Source organism: Uranotaenia lowii, chromosome 2 (genome assembly GCF_029784155.1).
Source record: "Uranotaenia lowii strain MFRU-FL chromosome 2, ASM2978415v1, whole genome shotgun sequence".
NCBI lineage: Eukaryota > Metazoa > Arthropoda > Insecta > Diptera > Culicidae > Uranotaenia > Uranotaenia lowii.
The window spans coordinates 31493473-31521093 of record NC_073692.1 but is presented as its reverse complement, the minus strand read 5'-3'; the positions used below and the strand labels follow the sequence as shown (position 1 = coordinate 31521093).

Below are 27621 nucleotides of genomic sequence, written 5' to 3'. Positions count from 1 at the left end.
ATTATGTCCCATCGGTCTACGCTCACCAGGTGGCCCCAGTGCTGAATTATGCCGCCCACCATCATGGACCAACCGTTGTCCAGACCAACGATTATCACCATGGATGGGCCGCCCATCATTAGGCTCCAGTTGTGGCTTACAGCAATGATCATTGGGATCAGTGGGCTCATCATGATGTCCACCATCATCAGGTTCCAGCTGCTGTTGCCATCGCAGCTCCAGTTGCCTACAACACCTGGGATCATCACAACCATCATGCTCATGCCGTGGCCGTTGCTCCAGTTCATCACTCGGCCAGCTACGTTGCTGCCAACCGAGGAGCTGTCCACAAGGCCCCACTTCCGGGACACATCGTCAACCAGAAGTCCCTGAACTTGGCTCCAGCCCCAGGAACTCTGTAAATTCTGTGATAAATGTGAATGGTAGACAAAATGTACATAATGTGATGAACGGCACGAATAGTCTAATAATAAACAAATCTTCAATCCAATATTTATATGGTTTTCCATTAATATGGTCATGATGTAAAGGAATATTTTTTTGGCTTTGGTGCCACTAAATAAATACGCAAACCTAAACATTATGGCAACATCAATACGTAGCTTAATTCGGAAAAACCCATTTTATTTCCTTCAAATAAAATGCATTTAAAAGAGCGACTTACATCATATCATTGCTGCGTATTTCTGACCCAACTTCCGGGTACTTTTCATCGAAGTACCTCTCCGAGTGCCATGAAATCTGGAGGCTGTCCGGACCAAAGTCGATGATGCCTGCCTGTTTGTCCTGCTACAGATCGTTGACGAGCGATGGCTTGATGCACTCTGTGCCAATCTCGCTTCACACCCATGCCACCCAACTCGTAACTCGCTAGCCTGTGCTGTCTACCCTGCACGTTTCGGCATGGGCTGCTGAACGCGCAGATCCTCGAGCTGGATGACAATCCTGTCGTTCCGGTGAATCTCCGGAGAAAATGCTCCTGCTGGGTTGTCATCCGATGACCAAAGATATTTTCCTCGCTAGAAACCGGGAACGCCTTCCGCTTCCCGCACGTGGTTTTCCTGATTTTGCCGATCCCTCGATACTACTCGCTCCTCTCGCACGTACCTTCCCTTTGGGTACCTTTGGTGCTTCTCGGCGCCTGATGTGCGATTAGCACCGCAAGAAAAACTGCGAGAGGCAGCCAAAAACTCGCTGAAGAATGTCCGGCAAAGTTGCTTTCTGACCAAAAAAACGCTCCCACGACTAGCGAGAAGAAAAGCGCACCAAGTGATGAATCCGGGAAGCAAAGTATCACCAAAGGGTGACAAAGAAGAAAAGAGATCCTATTGGGATGGAAAAGGGGGGTTAGGAAAACGTGCTTCGATGGAATCTAACCTCAGCTTACTTCCGAACCCTTTTGGATGCTGATAATGCCTCCTATTGTGTAGTGCTTTTCGGCACTTTTCCCTTTCGGAAATTTTGCTTAAGCCCTGTGTGGCTAACGTGTGAGCGCTACCTTTCTCCGGGTGGTCCTTCTTGGCCCTTCTCCCCTCGGGGAATTTCCGATGCGGTTGGACTTTTGCGTCGGTTGTTTCTCCTGTGCCTTACGCACTTTGTCCCTCTTGGAGGGAAGCTTATAAATCCCTTTTGTGTCCTGGTGGCGGATGCGCAAGGGACGACGAACAGGAGTACTTGGCACCCCCTATCTATTCGTGCTTTTTTGGCACCACGGAGGAATCACTGCCGACGCACGCGATCCTTTGCAACGCCACTCTTTCCCGGTGCGATATTTCGCGGTTCCGTCCCGAACTTTTCTGACCGACGCGTCAGTATTGCCAACTTGCAGAACAAATGGCCGATATTCGTTTTTTCAATCCAACAGTGTACCGATGTTTGGCTGACAAGCCTTCATCCCTCTGAATTTCCCGCAGCTGTGTTGGCTCAGTGTCTTAATGTTTGTTTATTATCCCCTAGTGGGGCGATCCTGTGCCTTTCAGGTGGACACGCTCTTGTGCTTTATATATATTAGCAAAAATATTCAAAATCCGTGAGAAATATTGATTATTCAGCAACCAAATTCGATGCTAAATTTCAAAACAACTTTATAATAGGTTTATTACACGAACTTGTTGAAAACGCAGGTTTCAGCGGTGGAACTAAATTAATTTTGTATGGGTAGATGGGTATGTTTGCCAATCTTTGCACAGCTGAGTCCTTAATTTTAGGTTTTATACTGTATTAGGATTATTTCAACCAAATTAGGTTTATTTTTAGTCGATTGTGCTCAGACAGAATTGGTAAACTACATCCAAAAGCTATGGTGGTTGGAAATAGTTGCATCAAAATCCTATAAAATCGATGAAAAGGTTGTCTGTGCCCAAATTTAAAAAAAATTCAAAAAACGAATAAAACGAGAAATAAAATTAAACGTTTGAATACCAACATTGAGAGAACTTACATGGATTTGGTAAACCTCCACTGTTGACAATCGTTCGGATTTTGGCGGCTAGGCTTCGCCGCCACGAGTTTCTGGGCCTGCCTCTCCTTCGATGTCCCTCTGGATTCCATTCGAGCGCCTCTCTGCAAATCTCGTTCTCATCTTTTCGCAGCGTGTGCCCAATCCATCTCCACTTACGTGACTAAATCTCAATTTCTAGCGCCCTTTGATGACACCGCCGACGTAGTTTTTAATTTGAGATCCAGTTGTCAGGGCAGATGATACACCGCAGGCAGCGATTCACAAATACTTGCAGTTTTCACCTTGTTACCTCATATGTGCACCAAGTTTCACACCCGTACAACAATACGGATTCGACGTTTGAGTTGATGATTCGCATTTTTGTTCGTAGAGAGATCTGGCGTAACCGCCAGATGTTTCGGAGACTCCCAAATGCAAATCGGGCCTTTCTAATCCGGGTTTCGATGTCTTTTCTGGTACCACCATCAGGCGTTATCTGGCTACCAAGATACTGGAAGCACTCTTCTTCCTCAACTTGTTGCCCAGCTACCATGAAACTGGAGGGATTTCATGTGTTGATCTCCATCGACTTGGTATTTCCGACATTGACTTTGAGACCTGCTGCCTTGGAGCTTCCAGTGAGGTCATCGAGTTTGCTCTGCATGTCTTGTTGTCTTTGGGCAAACAAAACAATATCGTTTGCCAGGTCTAAGTCGTTCAGCTGCTCCATTGTCGAAGGATTCCACGGCAATTCTCGGTTTGGTCTACAGTCAATCGATCCAATCAAGATCTCATCCATTACGATGGAAAATAGCAGCAGAGATAAAATACATCCTTGTCTCACACCAGCAGTTACCGAGATAGGATCGGACAAGACATCGTCGTGTAAGACCCTGCACGAACATGCCCCGTACTATGGTTCGATGAGATGGACTAGTTTCTCTGGGACTCCTCGTCGTCTAAGAGCAGCCCAGATGTTTTCATGGTTCAGTCATTCGAATGCTTGTAGAAATCAACGAACACCAACAGAAGAGAGCCCTGGAATTCGTTGATTTGTTCCAGTATGATTCGTAGAGTTGTGATGTGGACCACACATGATCGCCGTAGTGTAGCGTCGATTTTCTCCTGGATCCTGTTCAGAATCACTTTGCAGAGTACTTTGAGGGTTGTACAGATCAACGTTATGCCTCGCCAGTTACCGCACTCTGCCAGGTCTCCTTTCTTCGGGACCTTTACGAGGATACCCTGCATCCAGTCAGCCGGGAATGTTGCAGTATCCCAGATGTCAGCGAAAAGACGGTGCAACATTTGTGCTGACAGGGCAGGGTCGGCTTTCAGTATTTCAGCAGGGATGCAATCGATCCCAGGTGCTTTGTTGACTCGGAAGAGTTGTTCGAAGTGCTCAGTCCATCGTTTGAGCTGATCTGTTCGATCGGTCAATAACTGACCTGCTCGGTCTTTCAGCGGCATTCTTTCATTAGTCCTTGCACCACTGAGGCGGCGAGAAATGTCATAAAGTAATCGGATATCTCCATTGGCGGCGGCTCTTTCTCCCTCTTCGGCTAGGGAGTTTGTCCAGGCTCTCTTGTCTCGTCTACAAGCTCGTTTAACTGCCTTTTCCAGCTCCGCATATCGTAAGCGGGCGGCTGCTTTGGCTGACCCGGTACATGCCTGCTCAATTCCGACATTCGCCTTTCTCCGATCATCGATCATCCTCCAAGTTTCATCCGACATCCATTCACTTCTTGTTCCACAAACTTTACCGAGAGTACCAAGGCTCGTCGTGATAAAGGCATTCTTGATTCTTGATTTGTGTAGAAAGCTCAAAACTGTCTTTCTTGTTGACTTTTGCTCTTCACTGACTTTCTTTCTAAGTAGAAGAGGCAAGGCAATCGCAGCCTTCATTTTGTTTTACTAAATATCCCAATTTTCACCTACCTTTCTACCTTAGAAATCATCTCGACGCAATGCTATTAAAACATTTTTATCAATAAACCGCTTGAGGGTTTGTTTTGCTTGCTGATTAACAACTGTGGACATTATGCTTATTAATTTAAACTGCAGATAGTCCTCCATTATAAATTCTGATCCAGCAAACTGTTGAACAATCCTCGGATATCATTTCAAAAATTATTATCTTAGGATCAACCAAAATGCATTTATGTATAACACTCTTTCCCAAAGCTCTTGGAGTAACAGAACTATGTCTTAGGAAATCAAAATCAAAACTTTATACGAAATTCATTCATCTATTCAATGCTATTCGTTTCACTATGTACATTTTGTCTACCATTCACAGTTATCACAGAATTTAAAGAGTTCCTGGAGCCGGAGCCAAGTTCAGGGACTTCTGGTTGACGATGTGTCCCGGGAGTGGGGCCTTGTGGACAGCTCCTCGGTTGGCGGCAACGTAGCTGGCCGAGTGATGGACTGGAGCAACGGCCACGGCATGACCATGAGCATGAGCATGATGGTTGTGATGATCCCAGGTTTTGTAGGCAACAACAGCTGGAACCTGATGATGGTGGACATCATGATGAGCCCACTGATCCCAATGACCGTTGCTGTAAGCCACAACTGGTGCCTGATGATGGCCGGCCCATCCATGGTGATAGTCGTTGGACTGGACAACGGTTGGTCCATGATGGTGGGCGGCATAAGTCAGCACTGGGGCCACCTGGTGGGCGTAGACCGATGGGACGTAATGGGCGTTAGCAGCGACGGCACAGGCCATCATGACTACAGCTGCGATGCACTGGAGAAAGATTTGCAAAATTTTAATTGTTAATTTGATAACAATTTTGAAATTTTTTGTCACTTACCTTCATGATTACTGATAGTTGATTGCGAGTTGCGTGACGCTTGAACTAAAAGTTTGATATGGTTCTAAGTCACCCTTGCTATCCTTTTATATCAACAAAATTGACCTGCATGAAGAATGAACAATTGGACAACCATTCGGAAAACTTCCAATCTCTGACACACTACCCGAAAAGATTTAACCTAGGTAAATATTCATTTTTTGAGTCAAAAAAATTATCTCTCAAACAAGTTTATATTATTCATTTATCGATCAATTGTATTTGAGTTCTCTTTCGTGTATTCGTACCAACTGATTCAATTCCATCCACTGTTGATTATTGTTAATTTCCAATATGAATGAACAAAAAAGAAACTAAAATATATTTTTTTGGAATGCGTTTTATTTTTCTTAACACCTCTCAAATCACATTCCGATACGTTTCACTTGATCAATTCTGATTTAGGTACCAGCGTTTTTTAATTGATTTTTAAGCTGGTTTATCGTTATGGTGTCTAGTTTTTCTTACGCCGCGCCGGCCGGTTCAGATGTTTCCATGTATGTACAGAACGGTCAACTGATATCCCGAGAACTGGTTATCGAAGCGTAATCCATTTAAACACATTTCCGAAATAGATTCAATATGTTCCTGTTGAGTTTTTTTGGGGGGTGTGTCAAATGTTTTGATTTTTTTTAAGTTATCGTAATCGATCGGTTCCATTCCTTAACTGCCCTTGGACTATATAAAAGACAGTCAAGAATGGTTTGGAATCATATCAATCAATCCGTTCAAGCTAAACGCAACTCAAAACCTACTATCAGCAATCATGAAGGTAGTCAAAAATTTCCAAAATTGTTATCTTGTAACTAATGTAAGTCATTTTTCGAATTATTTCCAGTGCATCGCAGCTGTAGTCATGATGGCCTGTGCCGTCGCTGTCAACGCCCATTATGTCCCATCGGTCTACGCCCACCAGGTGGCCCCAGTACTGAGCTATGGCGCTCACCATCATGGCCCAACCGTTGTCCAGTCCAACGATTATCACCATGGATGGGCCGGCCATCATCAGGCACCAGTTGTGGCTTACAGCAACGGTCATTGGGATCAGTGGGCTCACCATGATGTCCACCATCATCAGGTTCCAGCTGCCGTCAATGTTGTCCCATTTGCCTACAACAACTACGCTTGGGCTCATCAGCACAACACCTGGGATCATCACAACCATCATGCTTATGCTCATGGTCATGCCGTGGCCGTTGCTCCAGTCCAACACTCCGCCAGCTACGTTGCCGCCAACCGAGGAGCTGTCCACAAGGCTCCACTCCCGGGATACATCGTCAACCAGAAATCCCTGAACTTGGCTCCGGCTCCAGGAACTCTCTAAATTCTGTGATAAAAACAAAGTAGACAAAATGTACATATTGTGACAAACGGCAATGCATAGACAAATAATAAATTAATCTTCAATTGAATATGTTTATTATCTTTCATTAACGGTGGCAAGAATTTAAAAAAAAACTATACCAAAATACTGGAAATCAATTTGAAATGCAAAAAACCGCTACCAATGAAGTTAAATAACAGGAAATCAATATTTAAAATGCTTTTTACGAAAGAAAAGGGCGTAGTTTTGAGGGAACAAAAAATATGATAAAAAAACTGGCCTTAAAAAATTCTAATAATTTCCAAAATATAGGTATTTGTGATGATTGCGACCAGCTTTGGCTCAGTCGGTTACATTCTAGCCGTCTAAGCTTATGTCCATGAGTTCGACCTTAGTAGGCGATGAAGTCACCTATGCTCCTCTTCTCATAAGTTTCCTATTGAAACTTCTGCATATTCTTAAAAATGCCATTATTTTAAAAATAATAAGGGAAGAGTGGGGTATCATGGACCCCTGTTTTTCCTCTCTGCTCCATAAATTCTTTATTATTAAAGATTAAATGAAAAAAGGCATTTTTTTTATATATTATTTTTCCGGAAATCTGACTTTTTTATAAGTGTTTTTTTTTTTAATTTTTAAAAATGGTAGGGAACTGTGGGCCACCAAATTCAAATTGGCTGAATAACATGCAAAGTTTATGAGTTGACCCAAAACTGTAATTTCATGATTCATTTAGTTGTTCTGAAGAAATTTCAGGTGAGGAAATAAAAAAGAGGTATATGTATGATCGCATACTTTCAAAAACCTGACTCACGAAAATATTGGCAAAATTCCTACTATAAGATTTATGTTCGCCTCTATCGCATTGAAAAAAATTAACAGAATATTTTTCATAACTCATCCTTTGTCTTTGGATACAGATAAGATAAATGTATTTTAAATAATGAATGAGTGTAAAAACACAAAAATATATGTAGCCCATGATTTCCCAGAAGGGATAATTTGCAAATTGGTTGCGTTTGAGTAACTTATTGGTAATTCATAAAAAAAATCCTGTTCCATGTGAAAGAGCAAGACATAGCTAGGATCATAAGCATACGAGCATTAGACCGCTGCAAAAAATGACTTTTCACTTCCATATGTTTTTTCGATGCCTCTTGGGTCACCAAGCATCAGTGTAAAATTTGATATGATTTGGTTAATTCCTGAGTTTGTACAACGCGTTTCAATTTTGTATGGAAATTTGTATGGAAGAAGAAATTTTTGCACATTAAATAATCCAGAAAACTTCTTTAAATGAGCTTGAAATTTAGTTGGTCTTTGATTTTTGGTTTTGACTATTCTTAAGCTTCATTTTTTAACAGAATTTCTTAAAAAAATTATAACCATTTCAAAATGAAAAATCTGAATTCATTGAAAAGTATTTAAAAATGGCAGACTTTGCTTGCTAGAGCTGTTAATAATTGCATGAAATGTTTTTGCAAATGTTATATAGATCAATACATTTTTTGGCAATGCAAAGTAGTTTTTTGAGATTTTTTATTTCCATCACAGCTTTCAAATAAGCAGACTAAAACGCAAAAAATAGAAAACAAATTTTTGAAATTTTTTTTTGTAACATCGCATAACTTTTCTGGGGAACAGGTTAGGTTTGAATGATTTTTATCCAAAGTTGAGTTTTTTGGAATTTTCAGTCCATTTTTGAATGAAAAATTTTGTTTTTCCATACAAATTCCATACAAATACAAATTCCATACAAATGAAAATATTTAAGAATATGATATTTCCATACAAAGCTTGCAGCGGTCTAATTAGCATTAAAACTTCATGCATCAAATAAAGGTAAAATTGTATCACAAATCCACAAGCTTGAATAAAAAATAACGTTTTTTTATATTTAAAACTATTAAACTTTGAGCGGTATTATCATCGTGATTTAACATGAAAGTTGAAAATTATTGAAAACAACGCGTAAAATCCTTTCATGAACACAAATCAAAATGAAATAAGAATAAGGAAATAGATCCGTTGATACTAGAATGAAATGCATAGTGAACCAATTTTTTATTATTAGCAAAATCTTCTATCATAAATAATCATGAGTATTAACATCATGTATACAATCATTTTTCACCGACATGATACAACATTGAACGGTTTTAACATCTAGTCAAACTCTTTGCATCGCAAAATTCACGTAGCAAAATCACAGCAGGCTAAACCTTATACGCAACAGATGTCACGCATGGAAAAATACAAAAAAAAACCTCTCCCGATCGGTTAAATTCATCTATCTTTTCCCGTGAATATTTGAATTTTCACGAAATCATTCTATGAATCAATTTTTGGTGCGTGAAAGGATTATCCTGATAATTGTGATAAAGTTAATAAGGATCCCAGCATACTAAAAAACTGTAGCTTGAACAGTCTTAACGATACATCTACGGCTTCAGAAATAGTGACTGTCTCTGTAAACGCAGCTGTTCTATTAAACTATACATCGAAATCGAAAAGAACGAAACATAAACGTTCCTGTGGAAAAGTGATGGTATCAGGAAAGGTGATAGAATGGTATGGATGATTTCCTTCAATTTATCTTTAATCGTTAAAATGATTGCCAAGCATTATCCTTTACCGTTCTTTTCTTCTGTCATTCGCACGTCAAAAATGAAAAGAACACTGGCCAGAGATGCCAAGTGGTTTAGCTAGAAATCAGTACACATTTATGAAATTATCTTTGAATTTTCCTACGACTCTATATAGAGAAGTTTCAACGAAAATAATTGATCTTGGCAGCTACATATTACATCACATAGAACAAAGGTTGATGATTTAATTACACAACACCATACTCATTATTGTATGAATAAAATGCGTACTAAGCATTCTAAAGGTGTTAAGCTCGGACTCTCAAACATGCTGTTTTTATAAATGTTTTCTTCAGCCATCTTGTTTTTAAGTTGTTTGCAAGAACTACCAAATAACGCATTGAATTTACTCACATTCGTTAATAATTTACCACGATGCCAACTATAGTTTTTCAAACACCTCCATTTAAAATAAGAAAAAAAACATGACCATTAGGCTTACCGATCAGTATCTCTTTTTGACAATAAGTGATAAATTTTTTGCTTCCACTCCTCATTTGATAAGATTTTGCATAAAAGAATAGATCAAGTTTTTTTTTAATGTATGAAAATATTTGGAAAAGTCTACTAAGTTCATCAAAGATTTAGGAAAATCGATACGCTCGGCACCACTGCCCAGAGTCGAAAATTTTGCTTCGCCAGATTTGTATCAGCCATCTTACACTGCGCGTTTTCCATAATTTTCTGGGATAAAGTATTCCCATTTTAAGTAATAAACAGCGAAGCATTAATTTCAATAAACATCACGTAAGTTTTTTTTATGAATTTTCATAACTTTTTGTAGTTTTTCACCGTATTTGATTTCCAGATAATTTGTCGCTTCACGGGAAGAAATGGCTGAAAAGATTTGGCCCCGCTGGGGGAAAACGAATGCATCTCAGCAAACACTACTGTCGGTCATCAAATACGACAAGCTCCATTGGCGGTGTCCCTGTTACGGCGTTCCAAAACGTGTGCAGAACACACCCTCAAGCCCCTTGCCACCTTGCAATTAGATGGACTCATTTCTCCTCCCGGAAGCGGTCAGCGGTAATACGCTGCCAATTGTCATTCCAGGACGAGGGTATAACCACTGGTAAAACGATGTGTGATGTGATGTGATAATTGTGTGATGTGATAATTGTGTGATATTAGGAATTATAGAGTAAAAATAAAGAAATCAATAAAGGTATTATTTTTGAAATCTTTAGTTCTGTGTTTCCATTCAGCTGAAAGTAAACAAAAAATTTAAGCATGTGTGCGTGCTTTTTTCGCGCACGGTTCAGAGAAAAGTATGAATAACGTTGGAAGAACACTGTGTCGGATCGTTACAAAACCATTACTGTAAATGTTTCGTGCTCTTTCTAGAAACAGTTCAATGCCCCGAAAACGTTATTCATAAGGGTTTTATAAACCATACCCTAACGGTTTCTAGAACAGTGTCTCAATATACAAGTTTTAATAGTTTTAAACAGTAACATAACTTAACGCCATATTCAACAGACCGTCGTTTTGGAATTCAAGATAAGTGCAATGTTTTTTATGGTTTCAGGTATCATTTTCTAAACGTTTTTTTACACTGTCTCTAATCGTTTTATAACTACAACAGGAACGGTTCTGTTACAATATTTTCGTATTCGAGTCGAGCTCACCATAATCAAAGCAGCGACTACCACAGCAACATGACTGTTAAACACTGGACCTGGTTATGTTTCACTTGAATCGAACCTGATCGGAAGGTTCTTACTGAGAATACGTTCAATAGACAACAGGAATTCCACGTTCCGGAAGAATGAGCACAAAAACCTAATCACATCAATTCTATATGAATGTTAGAGTTTCGAAATCTCCACGATTGCTTATGCTTATGATACATACACAGCCAGATTTTGTCAGCATCCCAGTGAGTAGTAAAAGTACATTTACTACCCATCTTTACTTGGCCGGGCCCACTGTGTAGTATTGGACGCAGAGACTACTGGAACACAAGGAGGGAGAAACGTGGACAACAGTATCATACGTTTCAATATTTATAATAAAATGTATACGTTGGGAGCACATATGCTAATTGTTTTGTGCTCCTAACTAGACGGTTGTCCTTAAGAATTTCGTCCTTCTGTGGATGGAAATGAGTTTTTTTTGCACCAAAATCCAAAACTTGATGCTCTTAGTGATTGACTTAAAAATAAGAAAAATTGCTTTATTCCGTCAAGTTACGTTTCTGAACTCTGTTAGTCATTTATGAAAAAATAGTAATTCTGGATTTCTGTGCATCATCATCTCTGGTCTTTGACCTTGGATATAGCGCCTTTGCTCGCTCTTGAAAAGAAACATAAAAAAACAGAAAAAAATAATGCTCTCACGAAATCTTTTGAAAATTATTCTTTCAAAAGATTTCGTGGTATAACCATTCAAGTTTTAGCTCCAATATGAGTAACAAAAATGTATTGATCATAGTAACCCAAAATTCAAACGTGTCGTTTTAGCAACAAAAAATCAAAAGAAGGAAAGCTGAAAAATGGAAATTCCTCACCGAGTTTTTTTCCAGCTCTTGAATTAACGTTCGAAAATGTCTTGAAAAGCAACTTCGTCAATCATCTATATGTGCTCACTGATAGCACACTTTATGTAGCTAGTAAGCTACGACATATAATTTTCAAAAGAATTTCGATGATTTTCACCACATTTCATGTTACCTAACTTTTTCACATATGCCTCATTTGGTGCTGTTTTCTGAGACAGTATTATTCCACCTTTCACTGTTCCTTCAAAGTCGCAGCAATCAAAAACAAAAACCACGCGTGTCTCTTACCAGCATCAATTTTTTTTTCTATAAAAACAAACACTTAATAAACTCTTGGCTTTATAATATTATTTTCCTTTTAAACTTTTAAACAATTTGTTTAAAGCTTTGTACAGCTGGAAATGGGTTCCAAATGTCCTCCAATCACAATGCACTTCACAAGGAATTTTAAATTGCCCTCGATCTCTAAGTGCTGCTTCATATAAAAACTATTGAAATCTGATATTCCACCCTTTCCGGCGATAATTTGTAAGACATTAGATTCACTGAACACCTCTTTTGGTAAATAAATTTAGATGTTTCGAAAGTTTTTTTTTCAACTTCCACATGAAAATTAATAGTTTTGAAAATTTTCCACGAACGCGACGAAAAAAAATGCGTGCGCTCCGAACCAGTCAAAGCCTACTTCCCAGGCAACTTTCTTTCTAAAAATTATACAGAATCTCCACAATTGAAAAAAAAACACGTGCCGAATGTTTAGCCCTAGCCTACTTTTTTTTTCGTAGAAAAATGTTTATCCAATAATTCACTAAAATTAACAGACAAATTCGCGAGTAATGTGATAATTCCAGGCGCTGCTATTTTAAAATTTTGAGTTCAATTTAAAAAAAATTACATTTTTGAAAAGAAGTTTTCAAAAATAATTGAAAATTATTTTTCGGCATATCGGTGAAATGTATATTCTTGGAGAAAGAAAATCAGAAATGAAATTGATGAAGATGGATAGAAAAGTGAGAAGAAAATTTACAGATGTTGAAAACAGCGAAAGAGCATTTTTGCGAGGAAAACTTATTAACGTACACCATACATTACCCCGCAACATTTCATTATTTAGGAGAAGTAGTACCGGGATAGAGGTGGCACTACAAAAACAGGTTTTAAAAAACCTGAACTCGAATTATAGGCCATTAGAAATTCCCATTTCTGCTGAGATGTTTCTAATAAAACCTTGATACTTAATTTTGAGGGGTCGAATATAGAACAAAATTTTTACTGTTTCAACGATGAGCGTCTAGGAAAATGGATATCAAAAAATGTAACAAAGTCTTTCAAAGATCTTTAAACTACCCTTCGACTATCATAAATTTTTAAATCAGTGAATATCTAAAGAAATATCATTAAAAATCATTCATCTATTCAATGCCGTTCTTCTAAATATTAACATTTTGTTTAAAATTCATTTGGTACAGAGTTTACAGAGTTCCTGGAGCTGGGGCCAAGTTCAGGGACTTCTGGTTTACGATGTGTCCCGGAAGTGGGGCCTTGTGGACAGCTCCTCGGTTGGCGGCAACGTAGCTGGCCGAGTGATGGACTGGAGCAACGGCCACGGCATGATGGTTGTGATGATCCCAGGTGTTGTAGGCAACTGGAGCAGCAATGGCAACAGCAGCTGGAACCTGATGATGGTGGACATCATGGTGAGCCCACTGATCCCAATGACCGTTGCTGTAAGCTACAACTGGTGCCTGATGATGGCCAGTCCATCCATGGTGATAATCGTTGGACTGGACAACGGTTGGTCCATGATGGTGGGCGGCATAAGTCAGCACTGGGGCCACCTGGTGGGCGTAGACCGATGGGACATAATGGGCGTTGGCAGCGACGGCACAGGCCATCATGACTACAGCTGCGATGCACTGGAAATAATTCGAAAAAATTCTCACGTAAGTTACAAGATAACAATTATGGAAAATTTTGTTATTACCTTCATGATTGCTGATGGTTGGTTGTGAGTTGCGTTAAGCTTGAACGGAATGATTGATATGATTCTAATCAACTCTGAACTACCTTTTATATTAAGCAATGTTCTGTTTAAGAAAACGAATAAGAATAAAGAAGAAATAGGATCACATCCCCAAAAAAACAATTATATACTTAACAGTAAGCACTTAGTTTCTGAAACAAGCTTAAATGGAACACGCATTGATAAACAGGTTCCGGATAATCGGTTGAAGATATAAAAAAAATGGGTCGTTTTGTGAAGCACTATGACCAAAGACATTGATAGACAAAAAGTCAATTATATTTTTCTAGTTCATCGATCATGACGTCGATTTCAGTTCTTTTCCAGTGAAGCGTTCAGGGGATGGAAAGGTTCATCTTTCAACATATCTACTATTGAATTCAAAATCCTTCAATAGAAATGGTACAAAAATTCTTCCAGGGATCAATAAAAAAAATTATGAGAAAAACATACCGAATAAGAAATGATTCGGTACGAAATTATTGATACAATTCCTAGCTTTAGTTTAATTAAGAGCTGATCATCCTTAAACGATTAACATAACTGCAGTCGTCCTCTAATTCGAGTGGGAGACAAATTCTCAAAAATATAAGCAATCGATTCGAGACCCGAAAGAACTTGCTTACGAACCAGATCTTTTATGTCTTGAATTGTATTCGGTATTGTTTTCTTTTTTTCGGGGGGTATGTCGTCTTGACGAAGTTTTTTTTCTACTTATCTTCTGTCCGTTATAGAGCAAATTTTGTGAATATAAAAGGTAGTCAACGATTGTATGTTATCATATCAATCATTCCGTTCAAGCTTAACGCAACTCACAACCAACTATCAGCAATCATGAAGGTAGTGAAAAATTTTCCAAAATTGCCATCTTGTAGCTAATGTAAGCCTTTTTGATTTTTTTTTTTCAGTGCATCGCAGCTGTAGTCATGATGGCCTGTGCCGTCGCTGCCAACGCCCATTATGTCCCATCGGTTTACGCCCACCAGGTGGCCCCAGTGTTGACTTATGCCGCCCATCATCATGGACCAACCGTTGTCCAGTCCAACGATTATCACCATGGATGGGCCGGCCATCATCAGGCGCCAGTTGTGGCTTACAGCAACGGTCATTGGGATCAGTGGGCTCACCATGATGTCCACCATCATCAGGTTCCAGCTGCCGTCAATGTTGTCCCAGTTGCCTACAACAACTACGCCTGGGCCCATCAGCACAACACCTGGGATCATCACAACCATCATGCTCATGGTCATGCCGTGGCCGTTGCTCCAGTCCATCACTCGGCCAGCTACGTTGCTGCCAACCGAGGAGCTGTCCACAAGGCCCCACTTCCGGGACACATCGTCAACCAGAAGTCCCTGAACTTGGCTCCGGCTCCAGGAACTTTGTAAATTCTGTGATAAATGTGGTAGACAAAATTTACATATTGTGGCAAACGGCATTAAATAACTAGATGTATGATCATTTAATTTTGAATTTAAATTGTTTTATATTTGAAGAAATTTCTCCAGAAAAATTTTTGAACGGTTTAGGCAGGAATCTTCAACTCAAAAACAATCTGGGAGTCAAATAACCAATGTTGAAATATTCTACCGTATGATCCATACAAAAATGCGAAAATTTTTAGCAGTCGTTTTTGGGTTGTTTTTGACAATGAGAATTTCTCATTGAGTGTGTATTAGCTCTAACCTTCATCTGTCAAACGTTAAAAATGCAGTTTACGCTATATCGGCCAGATGTACACAAAGGAAATAGAGACCAATTTGAAAGCAAATCGCGGCGGCTTTTGGATGCCATCTAACGACTGTTTATGGCGTGAAACGTTCTCTCCATGATGGACCATGTTTACGGAAGCCGGGTAGTGGAAATCCACGGTCTGCACGCACTGTTAAAGTGGTAAAATCGATCAAGACGAAAGTAAGGCGGAATTCAGTAAGATCAATCCGAAGGCTTGCTCTAAAGCGAATATCTCGAATTCTTCCATGCAACTGTTAGTCAAAAATGACTTGAATGCATCATCAAAGGCAAGGACAAAGCGTCAACAGTGGAGTATCTGGAACTTTCAAATTTTTACAACTTTCAAGTAACCAATACACATGTAACTAGACCCGCTAGCGCTAATATTCTGGATCATGTAATCTGCTCAGAGAAGATTCATTCTAGGATTACAAATGAAACAGTTTACTCTGAAATTAGCGACCACTGCATAATAATTTCTTCGATCGGACTACGCAAAACTGTGTTTACCCGCAAACTTCTCCAAGTCGTTGTTAACAATACCCTGATTAGCGAACACTTCGTCGAAAAAGCTTACCCAACAAACATTTTCGCTGATTAAAAACGCCAATTCTCTGATCGTATGCTGTGTTAAGGTGCTGATTGCTGTTTCAGCTTTCTGGCTGAAGAAAGAAATACTTCAGCGCTGTTTCAGCATGTAAGGAAGTTTTATACCAGCCGATAGAAAGTGGGGGAAATTTGGTTGAAGAATTACTCGTTCAGCCTTTGTCCAACCATTTTTGACACCTTTCAAATTTGACAGCCGTCAGCTGTACAAAGGTAACTTTGAAAGTGCCTTTCAGCTACATCAAACTTTCTGTTTTTCAGTCATTGATCAATCAATGCATGCATGATATGGATCGGAATAAGGATTTTTTAATCGTCACTTTGCTTGATAAATGGTCTAGCCGGAAAATTTACTTTTCATCCTCGAAGCTTTTCAATTTCTTAATATGAAATTGACCTAGGTTGAGAGATATATTCCGCTCGCTTAAGAACGACACAATTCTGATCCTTCGCAGAATGCATGGTTGGTTCTGCATTCTGCGGCGTGAAACCAACAAGTCGTAGGTTCATAGTTCGAGACAAGTTTTAATGAAGAAAAAATAACACGAGAGGGGAAAATTAGCTGGCAAACATCAGACATACATCGGTCATCATTCTTTTTGTTTTTTTTTGTTGATCCGTCAATTGACGTTTCATGTCATCTTCGCTGATTAATTTCTCCAAATCTCGATGTTTAAGGGCTGAACAGCAGCTTCTCCCTGAACTTTGGTTGCCTTCTTTCAGCATGATAGCTGATTTAAAATTAGAACTAAATAATGTTTCAGCGGTTGTTCAGCAAAAAATGTTTGTTGGGAGCTTCCGTTACGTTTCCAAGTACATGGAAGAAATCTATCGTGACTCCTATCCCGAAAATAAGTAATCCTACGGCTGCTAAAGATTGCAGACCAATAAGCGTCCTTCCAGCCATGTCCAAGATACTGGAAAAAGTACTACTGGCACAAATAACAGAACATCTTAACCAACACGATCCTCCTCTCCTGGCTAAACATCACTCTGGTTATCGTAAAGGTCACTCAACTACAACTGCCTTAGCCAAGGTGGCACACGACATACTCAGTAATCTCGACAATGATCATTGCACAATTTTGGTTCTTGTTGACTTCTCGCTAGCATTCAACTGCGTCAATCATCGCACGCTAGCAAGGAAGTTGATATCCGAGTTTTGTTTCTCGTCACCCGCATGTAACCTCATATCGTCTTTTCTCACGAACCGTTGTCAGGTCGTGCGCTGTTCTAATGCGACATCAGCTGAACTACCACTCACAGATGGTACACCTCAAAGCTCATGCCTGAGTGCCTTGCTCCTCAGCTTATATGTAAATAGTCTCCCTACCATCCTAAAATGTAGCTATCAACTCTACGCAGATGACTTACAAATTTACATAAATTGTCCTATATCTGAAGTCGATCAACTTGTCCGAACCATCAACGAAGACCTGGCGAGAATTGAGCTGTGGAGCAAGAATAATTATCTCTCACCCAACCCCAGTAAGACCCAAGCGATTGCCTTCACCAAACGAGATAGTATCAGTCCTAACATTGACATTATCTTCTGTAATCAAACCATCCCCCTGATGAAAAAAGTGAAGAACTTAGGACTTACAATGGATCATAACTTGAATTGGACCAACCACGTGAATAGTATTTCATCAAAAATTTTCCTCACTCTCAGAACTTTCCGTAAATTCCAATCCGTTCTCACTGTTCGTTTGAAACTGGTCCAATCTATTATTGTTCCCATCTTTTCATTTCGAGCCGGCTCCAGTACAACTACTTCGACTTATGAGCTTTTCGCTGATGTGTACAGTGGTTTAGATGAGAAAAAATCGCGGGATTCCTCTTTTTGGATCTGAAAAAAAGCGTTCGATACTTTAGACCATGAGATCATACTGAGAAAACTTGCATATAGAGTGTCCATTTCCCGGCCATTATTCCGTTCCCGGGAATCGGGAAATCTGGTGGCCTGTTTCCCGGGAATTCCCGGGATCCCGGGAAATTTCTAAAACATTAATAATATATGCACTTTGATTAAAATATAGCCTATCGAACGTTTCGTGTATACAAGCCCATAATTTGTTCAATATGTACTCTTCATAATGTTGTTTCAACTCATTTTTAATCAAATAAATCAAACTGTTTTCAACAATGATAAATTAAAAACAGTCAAACGGACTATAAAACTACCTGAATAAGTCAAATGAAAAACTCATTCATGCAATTAGGGGTTAATAAAAAAATATATCTATTTATTTGTTTGATAACTCCAACCTTTATTCGTTTTTCTGAACACTTTACATATTTGCTTTTGATATGAATAAAAACGATGTCTTCTTCATTTTTAAGTTTTGAAATTCATCTAGCTTTCAAAGCTAGAGAGAAACAAGTGCATAAATGTTACTTTCAAGAATACACAATCCTTGCGTGATTTTTTACATATTTTTCGAAGCGTTGTGGGTTTTCGTTCAATGAAAACGGTGTGGAAATACAGAGGGGTGCAAGTTACATCTGGTGCCAAACTCGATAATTTTGTTTAAACATTTTTTCTATTGAATTAAACAGCTCGAATTAAATAGCGCAATAAGTTTTAATTTTGTATGAAAAATTGTATGGAAAAACAAAATTTTTCATTCAAAAATCGCCAGAAATGTACAGAAAGTTTAAAGAAAATATAACTTTGGCTGAAAAGTATTCCTTGATTCTTTCAGTATAATTCATGAGAACAAAACACAAACCTAACTTATACCCCAGAAAAGATATTCGATGTTTTACAAAATTTTTGTTTTTAAAATATTTTTTTGAAATTTAAGCGTTTTTGACTGTTTATTTGAAAGCTGTGTAACCATGAGATGTGAATGAAAATCACCAAAAAATTGCTATGCATGGCCAAGGAATTTATTAATTTACATAACCTTTGGAATAACATTTCATGAAATCATGAAAAGCTGTAGCAAGCAACGTCTGGCATTTTTAAATACTTTTCAATGGATTAAGATTTTAAATTTTGAAATAGTTATAATTTTTTTTACTAAATAAGGAAGGTATTCTAGATTTGACAAATCAAAATTTCTTATTTAAGAAGAACCTTTTTTCGTTGACGGTTTCATTTTTGTCATTTTTGTCATTTTTGTCATTTCTGTCATTTTTGTCATTTTTGTCATTTTTGTCATTTTTGTCATTTTTGTCATTTTTGTCAATTTTGTCAATTTTGTCATTTTTGTCATTTTTGTCATTTTTGTCATTTTTGTCATTTTTGTCATTTTTGTCATTTTTGTCATTTTTGTCATTTTTGTCATTTTTGTCATTTTTGTCATTTTTGTCATTTTTGGCATTTTTGTCATTTTTGTCATTTTTGTCATTTTTGTCATTTTTGTCATTTTTGTCATTTTTGTCATTTTTGTCATTTTTGTCATTTTTGTCATTTTTGTCATTTTTGTCATTTTTGTCATTTTTGTCATTTTTGTCATTTTTGTCATTTTTGTCATTTTTGTCATTTTTGTCATTTTTGTCATTTTTGTCATTTTTGTCATTTTTGTCATTTTTGTCATTTTTGTCATTTTTGTCATTTTTGTCATTTTTGTCATTTTTGTCATTTTTGTCATTTTTGTCATTTTTGTCATTTTTGTCATTTTTGTCATTTTTGTCATTTTTGTCATTTTTGTCATTTTTGTCATTTTTGTCATTTTTGTCATTTTTGTCATTTTTGTCATTTTTGTCATTTTTGTCATTTTTGTCATTTTTGTCATTTTTGTCATTTTTGTCATTTTTGTCATTTTTGTCATTTTTGTCATTTTTGTCATTTTTGTCATTTTTGTCATTTTTGTCATTTTTGTCATTTTTGTCATTTTTGTCATTTTTGTCATTTTTGTCATTTTTGTCATTTTTGTCATTTTTGTCATTTTTGTCATTTTTGTCATTTTTGTCATTTTTGTCATTTTTGTCGTTTTTTTCATGTTTGTAAAACCGGTTCTGAAAGTTTAAAAAAAACTACCATCCCCATTTGACAGGATTTGGGATGGTGAAAACTCAATAGAAGCCAATATCCATTATTGTTTCATTTGTCTATTCTTTACAATTTTCTGAAAATTTACATAACATCTATAAATACCAATAATTACATGATTTACAAAGTTCCTGGAGCCGGAGCCAAGTTCAGGGACTTTTGGTTGACGATGTGCCCTGGAAGTGGGGCCTTATGGACAGCTCCTGGATTTGCGGCAACATAAGTGGCCTCCTTATGGTGAACTGGAGCAACGGCTACGGCACCATGAGCATGCGCATGATGGTTGTGATGATCCCAGGAGTTGTGCTGATGAGCCCAAGCGTTGTTGTTGTAGGCAACTGGAGCAGCGATGGCAACAGCAGCTGGAACCTGATGATGGTGAACATCATGATGAGCCCACTGATCCCAATGATTGTTGGCGTAGGTAACAACTGGTGCTTGATGATGGCCTGCCCTTCCATGGTGATAATCGTTGGCGTAGGTTATGGCCGGAGCTACAGGAACTTGGTGGGCGTAATGGGCGTTGACAGCGACGGCACAGGCCATCATGACTACAGCTGCGATGCACTGGAAATAATCGAAGATTTTCATTAAGTTACAAATATCTGTAAATGTAAACTTTACCTTCATGATTGCTGATTGAATGCTTTGAGTTGTTTTAAGCTTAAACTGAACGAATGATATGATTCCATACAACACCTGACAACCTTTTATATCACCGAAATTGCTCCGTTTATAAAAATGACAAATTTGACAGTGAGACGAAGAACTTCGGCTGTCCGACAAACCTCCGAGAGAAACCAAAATTGATAATTAATTGAAGACAGAAAAAAATCGAAATCGGAAACATGATTAAGTCACGCGCTCATCGGTGGTGACCTGTCTTCGAGCAGCCTTGCTGGGGTTCACACTAATCGGAAAGGTGACTTATGCCGAAACTCTAACGGATTAACAGTTGCTCCAAATCGATTGTCAGTGAATCGGTATGATGTTATGATTGATCGATCATCATCGTTACTTTAAATTTTGTATATTTTCACTCACTCACGAGTTGAAGATTTCTATTGGATATTGTAACTGGTAAGTTGTAAGTAAAACTTGTTGCTCTTGAGTGTTATTACAATTCAACACAACTGCCACCTTGGCTAATCGGTCCAATAAGGAACGAAAGTTGTTATGGCCTACCTACAACAAATTGTTGTGAGCCTGCCTATGCTAATCAGCTTCCACAATCAAGCTCCTAATAGAAGATAATGGACCACATTAGATCGCCATTGTCGCTACTCGATTCCCCTTTTGAATCATACACTCGAAGCTGATCAAGCTGCTCAACTCCGGGTGGTTCAGAACTTCAGAACGCCCTAGAATGCTTACTTAATCACGGTTTGTTTCCAAACAGGTAGAACAAGGTAGATCGCGGACAATTTCTCTAGCAAGAAAATGCGGAACGTTGGCGGTCCCCAGAACAAGAATGCACCTCGATTGTGCTAATTAATATGCTCGGTATAAAAACGCATGTTTATCGAACCGCTGCAATCAAAGAGTGATTGCCATTTGGAAAGTGACAACAGAAATGAAGGTATTTGTCGAGTTAATTTTGCGCCCTCCCTTTATAATTTAAACGTGGAACGTTGAGTGATTTCTAATCCTTTCACTTGTTTCTCTCCTGTGGGGCAGATTTTGGTTGCCATTGCCATTTTGACGGTCGGAGTTGCCCGGGCCAGTTACTATCCGGCATTCTACCCAGGTTACAATCCGTATGCGGCCCTTTCAGCGTTAGGTCTGTACCATCCTTGGATAGCTCCACCGGTGGCTCCACCTGTGCCGTATTCTGGAACCTACTCGTACCACGATGGCCACCGACCAACGGTAGTTCAGGCCAACAATGATGGGTACGCGTTCCCGCATGTGGCCGCCAAGAGTGCCTACTCGTGGGATCCCTGGACCCACCATGGACACTCGGCAGCTGCAGCTGCAACTTGGGGAGTTCCTGCTGCAGCGATCGCCACTCATGTGCACGCTCCAGCAGCAGCAGCAGTCGCAACAACGCAAGCTGTAGCAGTTCATCCGGCGAATCCGTACCAGAAAACGGTGGTCCAGGCCAATCTGGGAGGAGTAGATCCTTGGAAGTATGCCTCCTTCTACGGGACCGGTATCTACGGTCATGGGTGGAACAACTATATTCCAGCTCCGGCCAAATATTGGTACGGAGGACACTATTGAGTGGAGGTAGGGAATTCGAGAGCGTGCTGTTGTTTTAATTTATTAAACGGAACGAAGAAGTTGATTAAAGATGGCTGTGGAAGGTACACAGGTTTACAGAAATTCAGTGCAGTCAATGGGAGAATTTGAAGAACGGACAATCTTGACGAAACAATAAAAAGTTACTATAAGTTCCAATTCCAAACCAACCGTGAGAGAAAAAAGCAGCCTTTTTTCAGAACACCTCAATAGCTTCATTGTCAAACAAAAAGAATGTTTTACATCCCACATACCATATAGACTCTTCAGATTACCCACAGGTTTGTTCCCTCTGGAATATTTAGTTTATATATTTATTTTTATATTGAAACACATTTAATCTGTCGGCAAACTTATGGGATTCGAACCCAAAATTTTGTCTAGACAATATCGGGAATCGAACCCAGTACGCCGGGCTTACAAGACTTGAGCCAGCCTATACGCTAGACCACCTCAGTGCTTATTACTTTTTATTTCAATTTAATACAGAAAAAGATTCGCAATGCAACCAGTCAACGAGTCACTTCTATAATACCTAAACAATTTTGGAACTTCATCAGAAGAACTATTGAATTGAAAGTAAATGCGAGGAAACATTAAAGAAGCAGGAAATTTCACGTAACGCCTTTGTCTAATAGTTTTTGTTATTTTTTTAAAGAATTTTCAGAATATATTTTGGTAATTTCAAAATTCTTTAAAACAATTAAGTTGTTTGGTAAAAGCTGCAAACTTGTTGCTCTTAGAGAAGAGTGCTGATCTCAATCGATATAGATGAAAACTTTTGATTACAGAAATCGATTTGAATTTTAAAAGTTAATGATTGATATGAAAAAGCGCCAGAAATTGTTGAGCCACAAACACAATTATATTAATGGATATGCGATTAATGCGTGTGATATATTAAACAAAAATTTGAATAAACGAATTCATTGAATAAAACATTCGCTGAAATGTTTAGTGAATTTGTTTCCGTGCGGCTAGAAGTGTTGCCCAGCTCCTAGGTCAGGCAAATAGACATTCGCTGCACCATTTTTGTACTTTACCGAAAAAACTGAGCACTGTTTGAAAACAGGGTTACTGATAATCGCTTCGTTTGCCTCAAAATTTCCAATCGTTACCGATGCAACCACAGTAACGACGCTGTTTTGCATTACTCGCGAACGAATCTAAACATACAACAGAAAAGCGCCGTCTTAGTGGACTATGTACGATGATTTTTCGTTCTGTTTGTGTTGCCTAGCGTTTCTTGCTGATTTTCTCCTCCCGGTTTTCAGTCCTTGTTTACTCCAGCAATCATTCACTTCGCAACAGAATCAATTTGTTAGCGAGTTGATTCGGCGCGAGTTGATGACGATGTTGTTCATTCATGCCCAGACCTTCAAGGAAAAATGCTACTAGGGATCAATTCCCGGGATAAAAACTAAGACCCATTTTTGATAAATAATTAACATAACTTGAAAGGAAAATAAGCCAATATAGGCATAGATTTGGTTTTTGGGCACCTCTTGCGTTCCTCGAATTAAATCGCTTTGCTTCATGAAGCGTTCGCTGCGAAGCTTGATCGTCAGCGAGTCGAGTAAATGTCGAATAATTCGACGCCGTCCACGCGCAATGTATTCATTGGTAGCGAATAATGATTGTTTGATGGTTACCAATAGTAACTCAGAACATAACTAATCACTAAGAGCAAGTTCACTGGTGTTGGGAAAAAGTGGTTGAAATTTTGTGACATTTTGCACATTTTGAAAATTTTGCCAAGCAAAAACATTTTCAAGATCTGTGGCCTTCAAGTTTTTTTTACATAATGTGTTGTATTTTCGCATGCTGTGATGCAAAAATAGCAATATTTCTATCACATACGGCTGAAATAGAAACAGTGTTGTAAAAAAATACAACATTTTTGCATGATAAAATTTTCAAAATGTCAAAATTTCTACCACTTTTTTCCAACACCAGTGAACTTGCTCTAAAGAGGGGAAAAAAAAACAAACTACGTATGCGTCGTTCGATGCTGAAAAGCGTCGTTTGTAAAGAAAATAAACTTTCTATGTTGTGGGGTAAAATCGTTGGTGACTAGGATGGGAGTTAAAACTCATTCTGAGTGAAGATCAGCAACCTTGTTTGAAAAGAGTTGTAATCTTTAAGATAAAAATTCGTGCCAGATTTAATAATGATAATTACAATGATGAAACAAAATTTGTTACCTGCTCAGATGATTTAATCAGAACAACTTGACGTTTTGAGCGTTTTTTTTAGCGTTCAGTGGGGGTATTGGAGGCCGGGGAAGGTTCTTATTATGTTTTGAGACCCCTCCCTCCATCATGAAGGGAGGGAGGGGCCTTCCAAACAAAAGACAATTTTTTGCATAACTCGAGAACCAATCTAGCAAATGGTATCAAATTTGGCATGGGGTGGTATTTGAGAACTAGGCATATTTTTATGATATTAAGGTACCCTCCCTCCTCTCAGTGAGATGATAGAAAGGGGGGAGGTGGACTAGCTTTCTATTTTTCATAAAAATAGAAAACCAATCAAGATATTGGAACCAAATTTGGCATGGGAAGGTGTTAAGATACGAAAAATAGTTATCAATGATTATTTGAGACCCCTCTCTCTTTCCAGTAGAAAGGGAGAGGGGGCCTCTTTCATAATTTTTTACCTAACCCAAAAACTAATAACCAAATGAAACCAAATTTGGCATGGGAAGGTATTTGGATACGAAAACTATTTCTATGATTATTTTAATTCCCTTCCTCTTTTCAGTAGGGATATATAAAAGAGGAGGGTGCCTCTTTTAAATTTTTTTACATAACTCAAAAACTAATTGAGCAAATGGAGCCAAATTTGGCATGGAACGAAATTTGGGTACGAGAAATGCTTCTATGAATATTTGCTTTTCATCAGTCCTTCAAAGAGGTGGATGAAAAGGGGGATGAGAGGACTCCCTTACATTTTTCAGTATAACTGGAGAACTCATCGAGCAAATGGAACCATATTTGGCATGTGGGGGTATTTGGATACGGGAAATGTTTCTATTATAAATTGAATCCCCACCTTTTCAGCGGAAAGACCAAAATCCAAACCAAATGGAATGGAACCAAATTTGGCATCAAAATGTATTTGAGTTCGAAAAATACTTTTATGAATATTAAGTTCTTACCTCAACATTCAATGGGGAGCACGGAAGAGGGGATGGTACTTCCTTTCAAGTTCATGCGTAACTCAAGAATTTACTACGCAAAAAAAAACAAATTTGGCATGGGATGGTATTTCAATGCGAGAAATTTTTCAATGTGAAACAATTCCTTTCTTGCAGTAGGAGGATAGGATTGTGAATATAGGAAGGGAATAGGAAAGCTTACATTTAACTTTTTTTCACAAAATCCGAGAAATGGACAAAACTTAACTTGGAAAATCATTTTGGTACGATTCTATGATTATCTGACACACCATCCTACTTTCAGTGTGTTGCGGCATCGGTTTAGGAAACCAAGCGTCGCCTGTAGCTGTCAATCGGACTTTTCTATCGAGGCCGACTGGCAACCGGGGTGAAAAATAACGGTTGAAGAAAATCAGTTGAAGCAAAAAAGGACGCCTACATTTTACGTCGCGGCAAACTTTATTTTAGATTTTTTGATAGTACAAGCACAAGTTAGCATATTAGCTTAAGACTATTTTGTTCATTAGTGAAAACCCTCAAACGGTAGATACTTGTCGAAGTAAGTAATACTTGAAAATGATAAATATTGCAACTCATTAGGATTCTAACCTCAAATAGGTCCCGTGAATAGGAATTCACTTTTCGGAGATTTCGGTTAATTTTTTATTGCAAGACACAGCTGAAACGGTGAGTTGTTTATTCGAAACAAAAATAATGTTATAATATAGAGTTGTTGTTTACAACAAATCAGGTCCGTGTGTTAGGATTGAGGTTAGGCGATCAGGAGTTAAGTTTCGAGAGAGTCGACCGAATGTAAGTTAGAACTTGTTTCATGTCACCTCCAAACTCTAATCGAAATCTTTTCATTTTAGTCTTGAAGTTTTTTATCACATCTACAAATATTTACGCAACGCTTTTTATTGAAATTTTGCAGAGGGAATTTTTAAATATAAAATTAACAAGTCTCTTGACGGAAAAATTTACGTTGAAACAATCCTAGCATTCGAAACAACCATTTGGGAAAAGTAACGGCGGTTAAAAATGATGAAAAAAGACTACTAAAAACTAAAATTTTGTCTCCAAAACCTCTAACAATTTTTGCATCACAGCATGCGAAAATAGACACGGTGTTGTCAACAAAATTGACGGCCGCAGATCTTGAAAAAAATTGACATTGTAAAATTTTCAAAACATGCTTGAAGTGTCAAAATTCCTACTACTTCGTTCCAACACGAGCGAACTTGCTCTTGAAAATAATGTTTCAAAAACAATATGTACTTAGCTCTGAGTTTTTATAGGACTTCCTAGAGTTTACAGGGTCCGGCAATTGAACTGCTACATTACTTCAACAGTAATTATTTCGTTAAACACGAAACAGTATTGAACGACCCCTCGTCGCTTTGTTTACATTAAGTCTTAGCTATCATTGGATGTAAGTGTTCCTTTTATAACCAGGTGTTATTCGGAAAAATGGACCTCGAACATAAACGTACACCCGGGACATATTGTCAACCAGAAATCCCTGAACTTGGCCCCAGCTCTTGGAACCCTGTTAGCGAACGACCCATGAACCCCTGATAAGCAAAAAAATGTACACATCAAAGTATTGCATAGTAAATGCAAACTTCAAAATATTTTTTTCAAGTGACATGGAATTTAAAAATTAAGAAATCCTCCTTAAAAACCTCATGGTCAATTCATGCTAGTGTCCTTTTAAGCCTGCTGATCAATTCGGTCAAATCGCTAGCCGAACCAGATAGAGTTGAATGCTTCGATAATTCTCGTCGAGACGTAACACGGCATTACGGAAAGAAAAAATTTATGAACAAGATGGCGCTAAAAACCTTGTAATCAACAAGCAATTCAGCTGCTTTTCTGAAGTAGACTCACAATTGAGGACCCAAAAATTATACGCTGAATATACTCACTACAGGGTTATCCCATTGAACTTCAGAGCCTTGCCCTAAACAACTTTAGAACTACTTAAAATCTTATGTATCGCTAGAGGTACGTGATACCTTTATAAATAAACCGTCCGATCAATCCCCTGAGCAGCTCTAGATAAAAACACACCCGCAATG

At 38.5% G+C, this 27621-nt stretch overlaps 6 protein-coding genes across 6 annotated transcripts; 3 read left to right on the top strand and 3 right to left on the bottom strand.

The window, feature by feature from the left end:
• Positions 1-4751: 4751 nt before the first annotated feature.
• LOC129741209 (adult cuticle protein 1-like) lies at positions 4752-5268 on the bottom strand. Its single transcript, XM_055732918.1, has 2 exons — positions 5263-5268; positions 4752-5195 (listed from the first exon to the last, which is right to left on the bottom strand). The coding sequence occupies exons 1-2, from the start codon at positions 5266-5268 to the stop codon at positions 4752-4754; spliced, it is 450 nt and encodes a 149-aa protein (XP_055588893.1).
• A 770-nt stretch (positions 5269-6038) lies between these two features.
• Positions 6039-6625, top strand: LOC129741208 (histidine-rich glycoprotein-like). Its single transcript, XM_055732917.1, has 2 exons — positions 6039-6073; positions 6140-6625. Exons 1-2 carry the CDS (start codon positions 6068-6070, stop codon positions 6623-6625), a joined length of 492 nt encoding a protein of 163 aa, XP_055588892.1. The 5' UTR covers positions 6039-6067.
• A 6580-nt stretch (positions 6626-13205) lies between these two features.
• LOC129745026 (adult cuticle protein 1-like) lies at positions 13206-13804 on the bottom strand. Its single transcript, XM_055737849.1, has 2 exons — positions 13761-13804; positions 13206-13692 (listed from the first exon to the last, which is right to left on the bottom strand). Exons 1-2 carry the CDS (start codon positions 13764-13766, stop codon positions 13249-13251), a joined length of 450 nt encoding a protein of 149 aa, XP_055593824.1. The 5' UTR covers positions 13767-13804; the 3' UTR covers positions 13206-13248.
• Positions 13805-14594: 790 nt separating this feature from the next.
• LOC129745015 (histidine-rich glycoprotein-like) lies at positions 14595-15230 on the top strand. Its single transcript, XM_055737838.1, has 2 exons — positions 14595-14639; positions 14708-15230. Exons 1-2 carry the CDS (start codon positions 14634-14636, stop codon positions 15185-15187), a joined length of 486 nt encoding a protein of 161 aa, XP_055593813.1. The 5' UTR covers positions 14595-14633; the 3' UTR covers positions 15188-15230.
• A 5029-nt stretch (positions 15231-20259) lies between these two features.
• LOC129741207 (adult cuticle protein 1-like) lies at positions 20260-20848 on the bottom strand. The gene is made up of 2 exons (XM_055732916.1): positions 20764-20848; positions 20260-20706 (listed from the first exon to the last, which is right to left on the bottom strand). Exons 1-2 carry the CDS (start codon positions 20767-20769, stop codon positions 20260-20262), a joined length of 453 nt encoding a protein of 150 aa, XP_055588891.1. The 5' UTR covers positions 20770-20848.
• Positions 20849-21644: 796 nt separating this feature from the next.
• LOC129745014 (uncharacterized) lies at positions 21645-22436 on the top strand. The gene is made up of 2 exons (XM_055737837.1): positions 21645-21718; positions 21817-22436. The coding sequence occupies exons 1-2, from the start codon at positions 21713-21715 to the stop codon at positions 22360-22362; spliced, it is 552 nt and encodes a 183-aa protein (XP_055593812.1). The 5' UTR covers positions 21645-21712; the 3' UTR covers positions 22363-22436.
• Positions 22437-27621: the final 5185 nt, after the last annotated feature.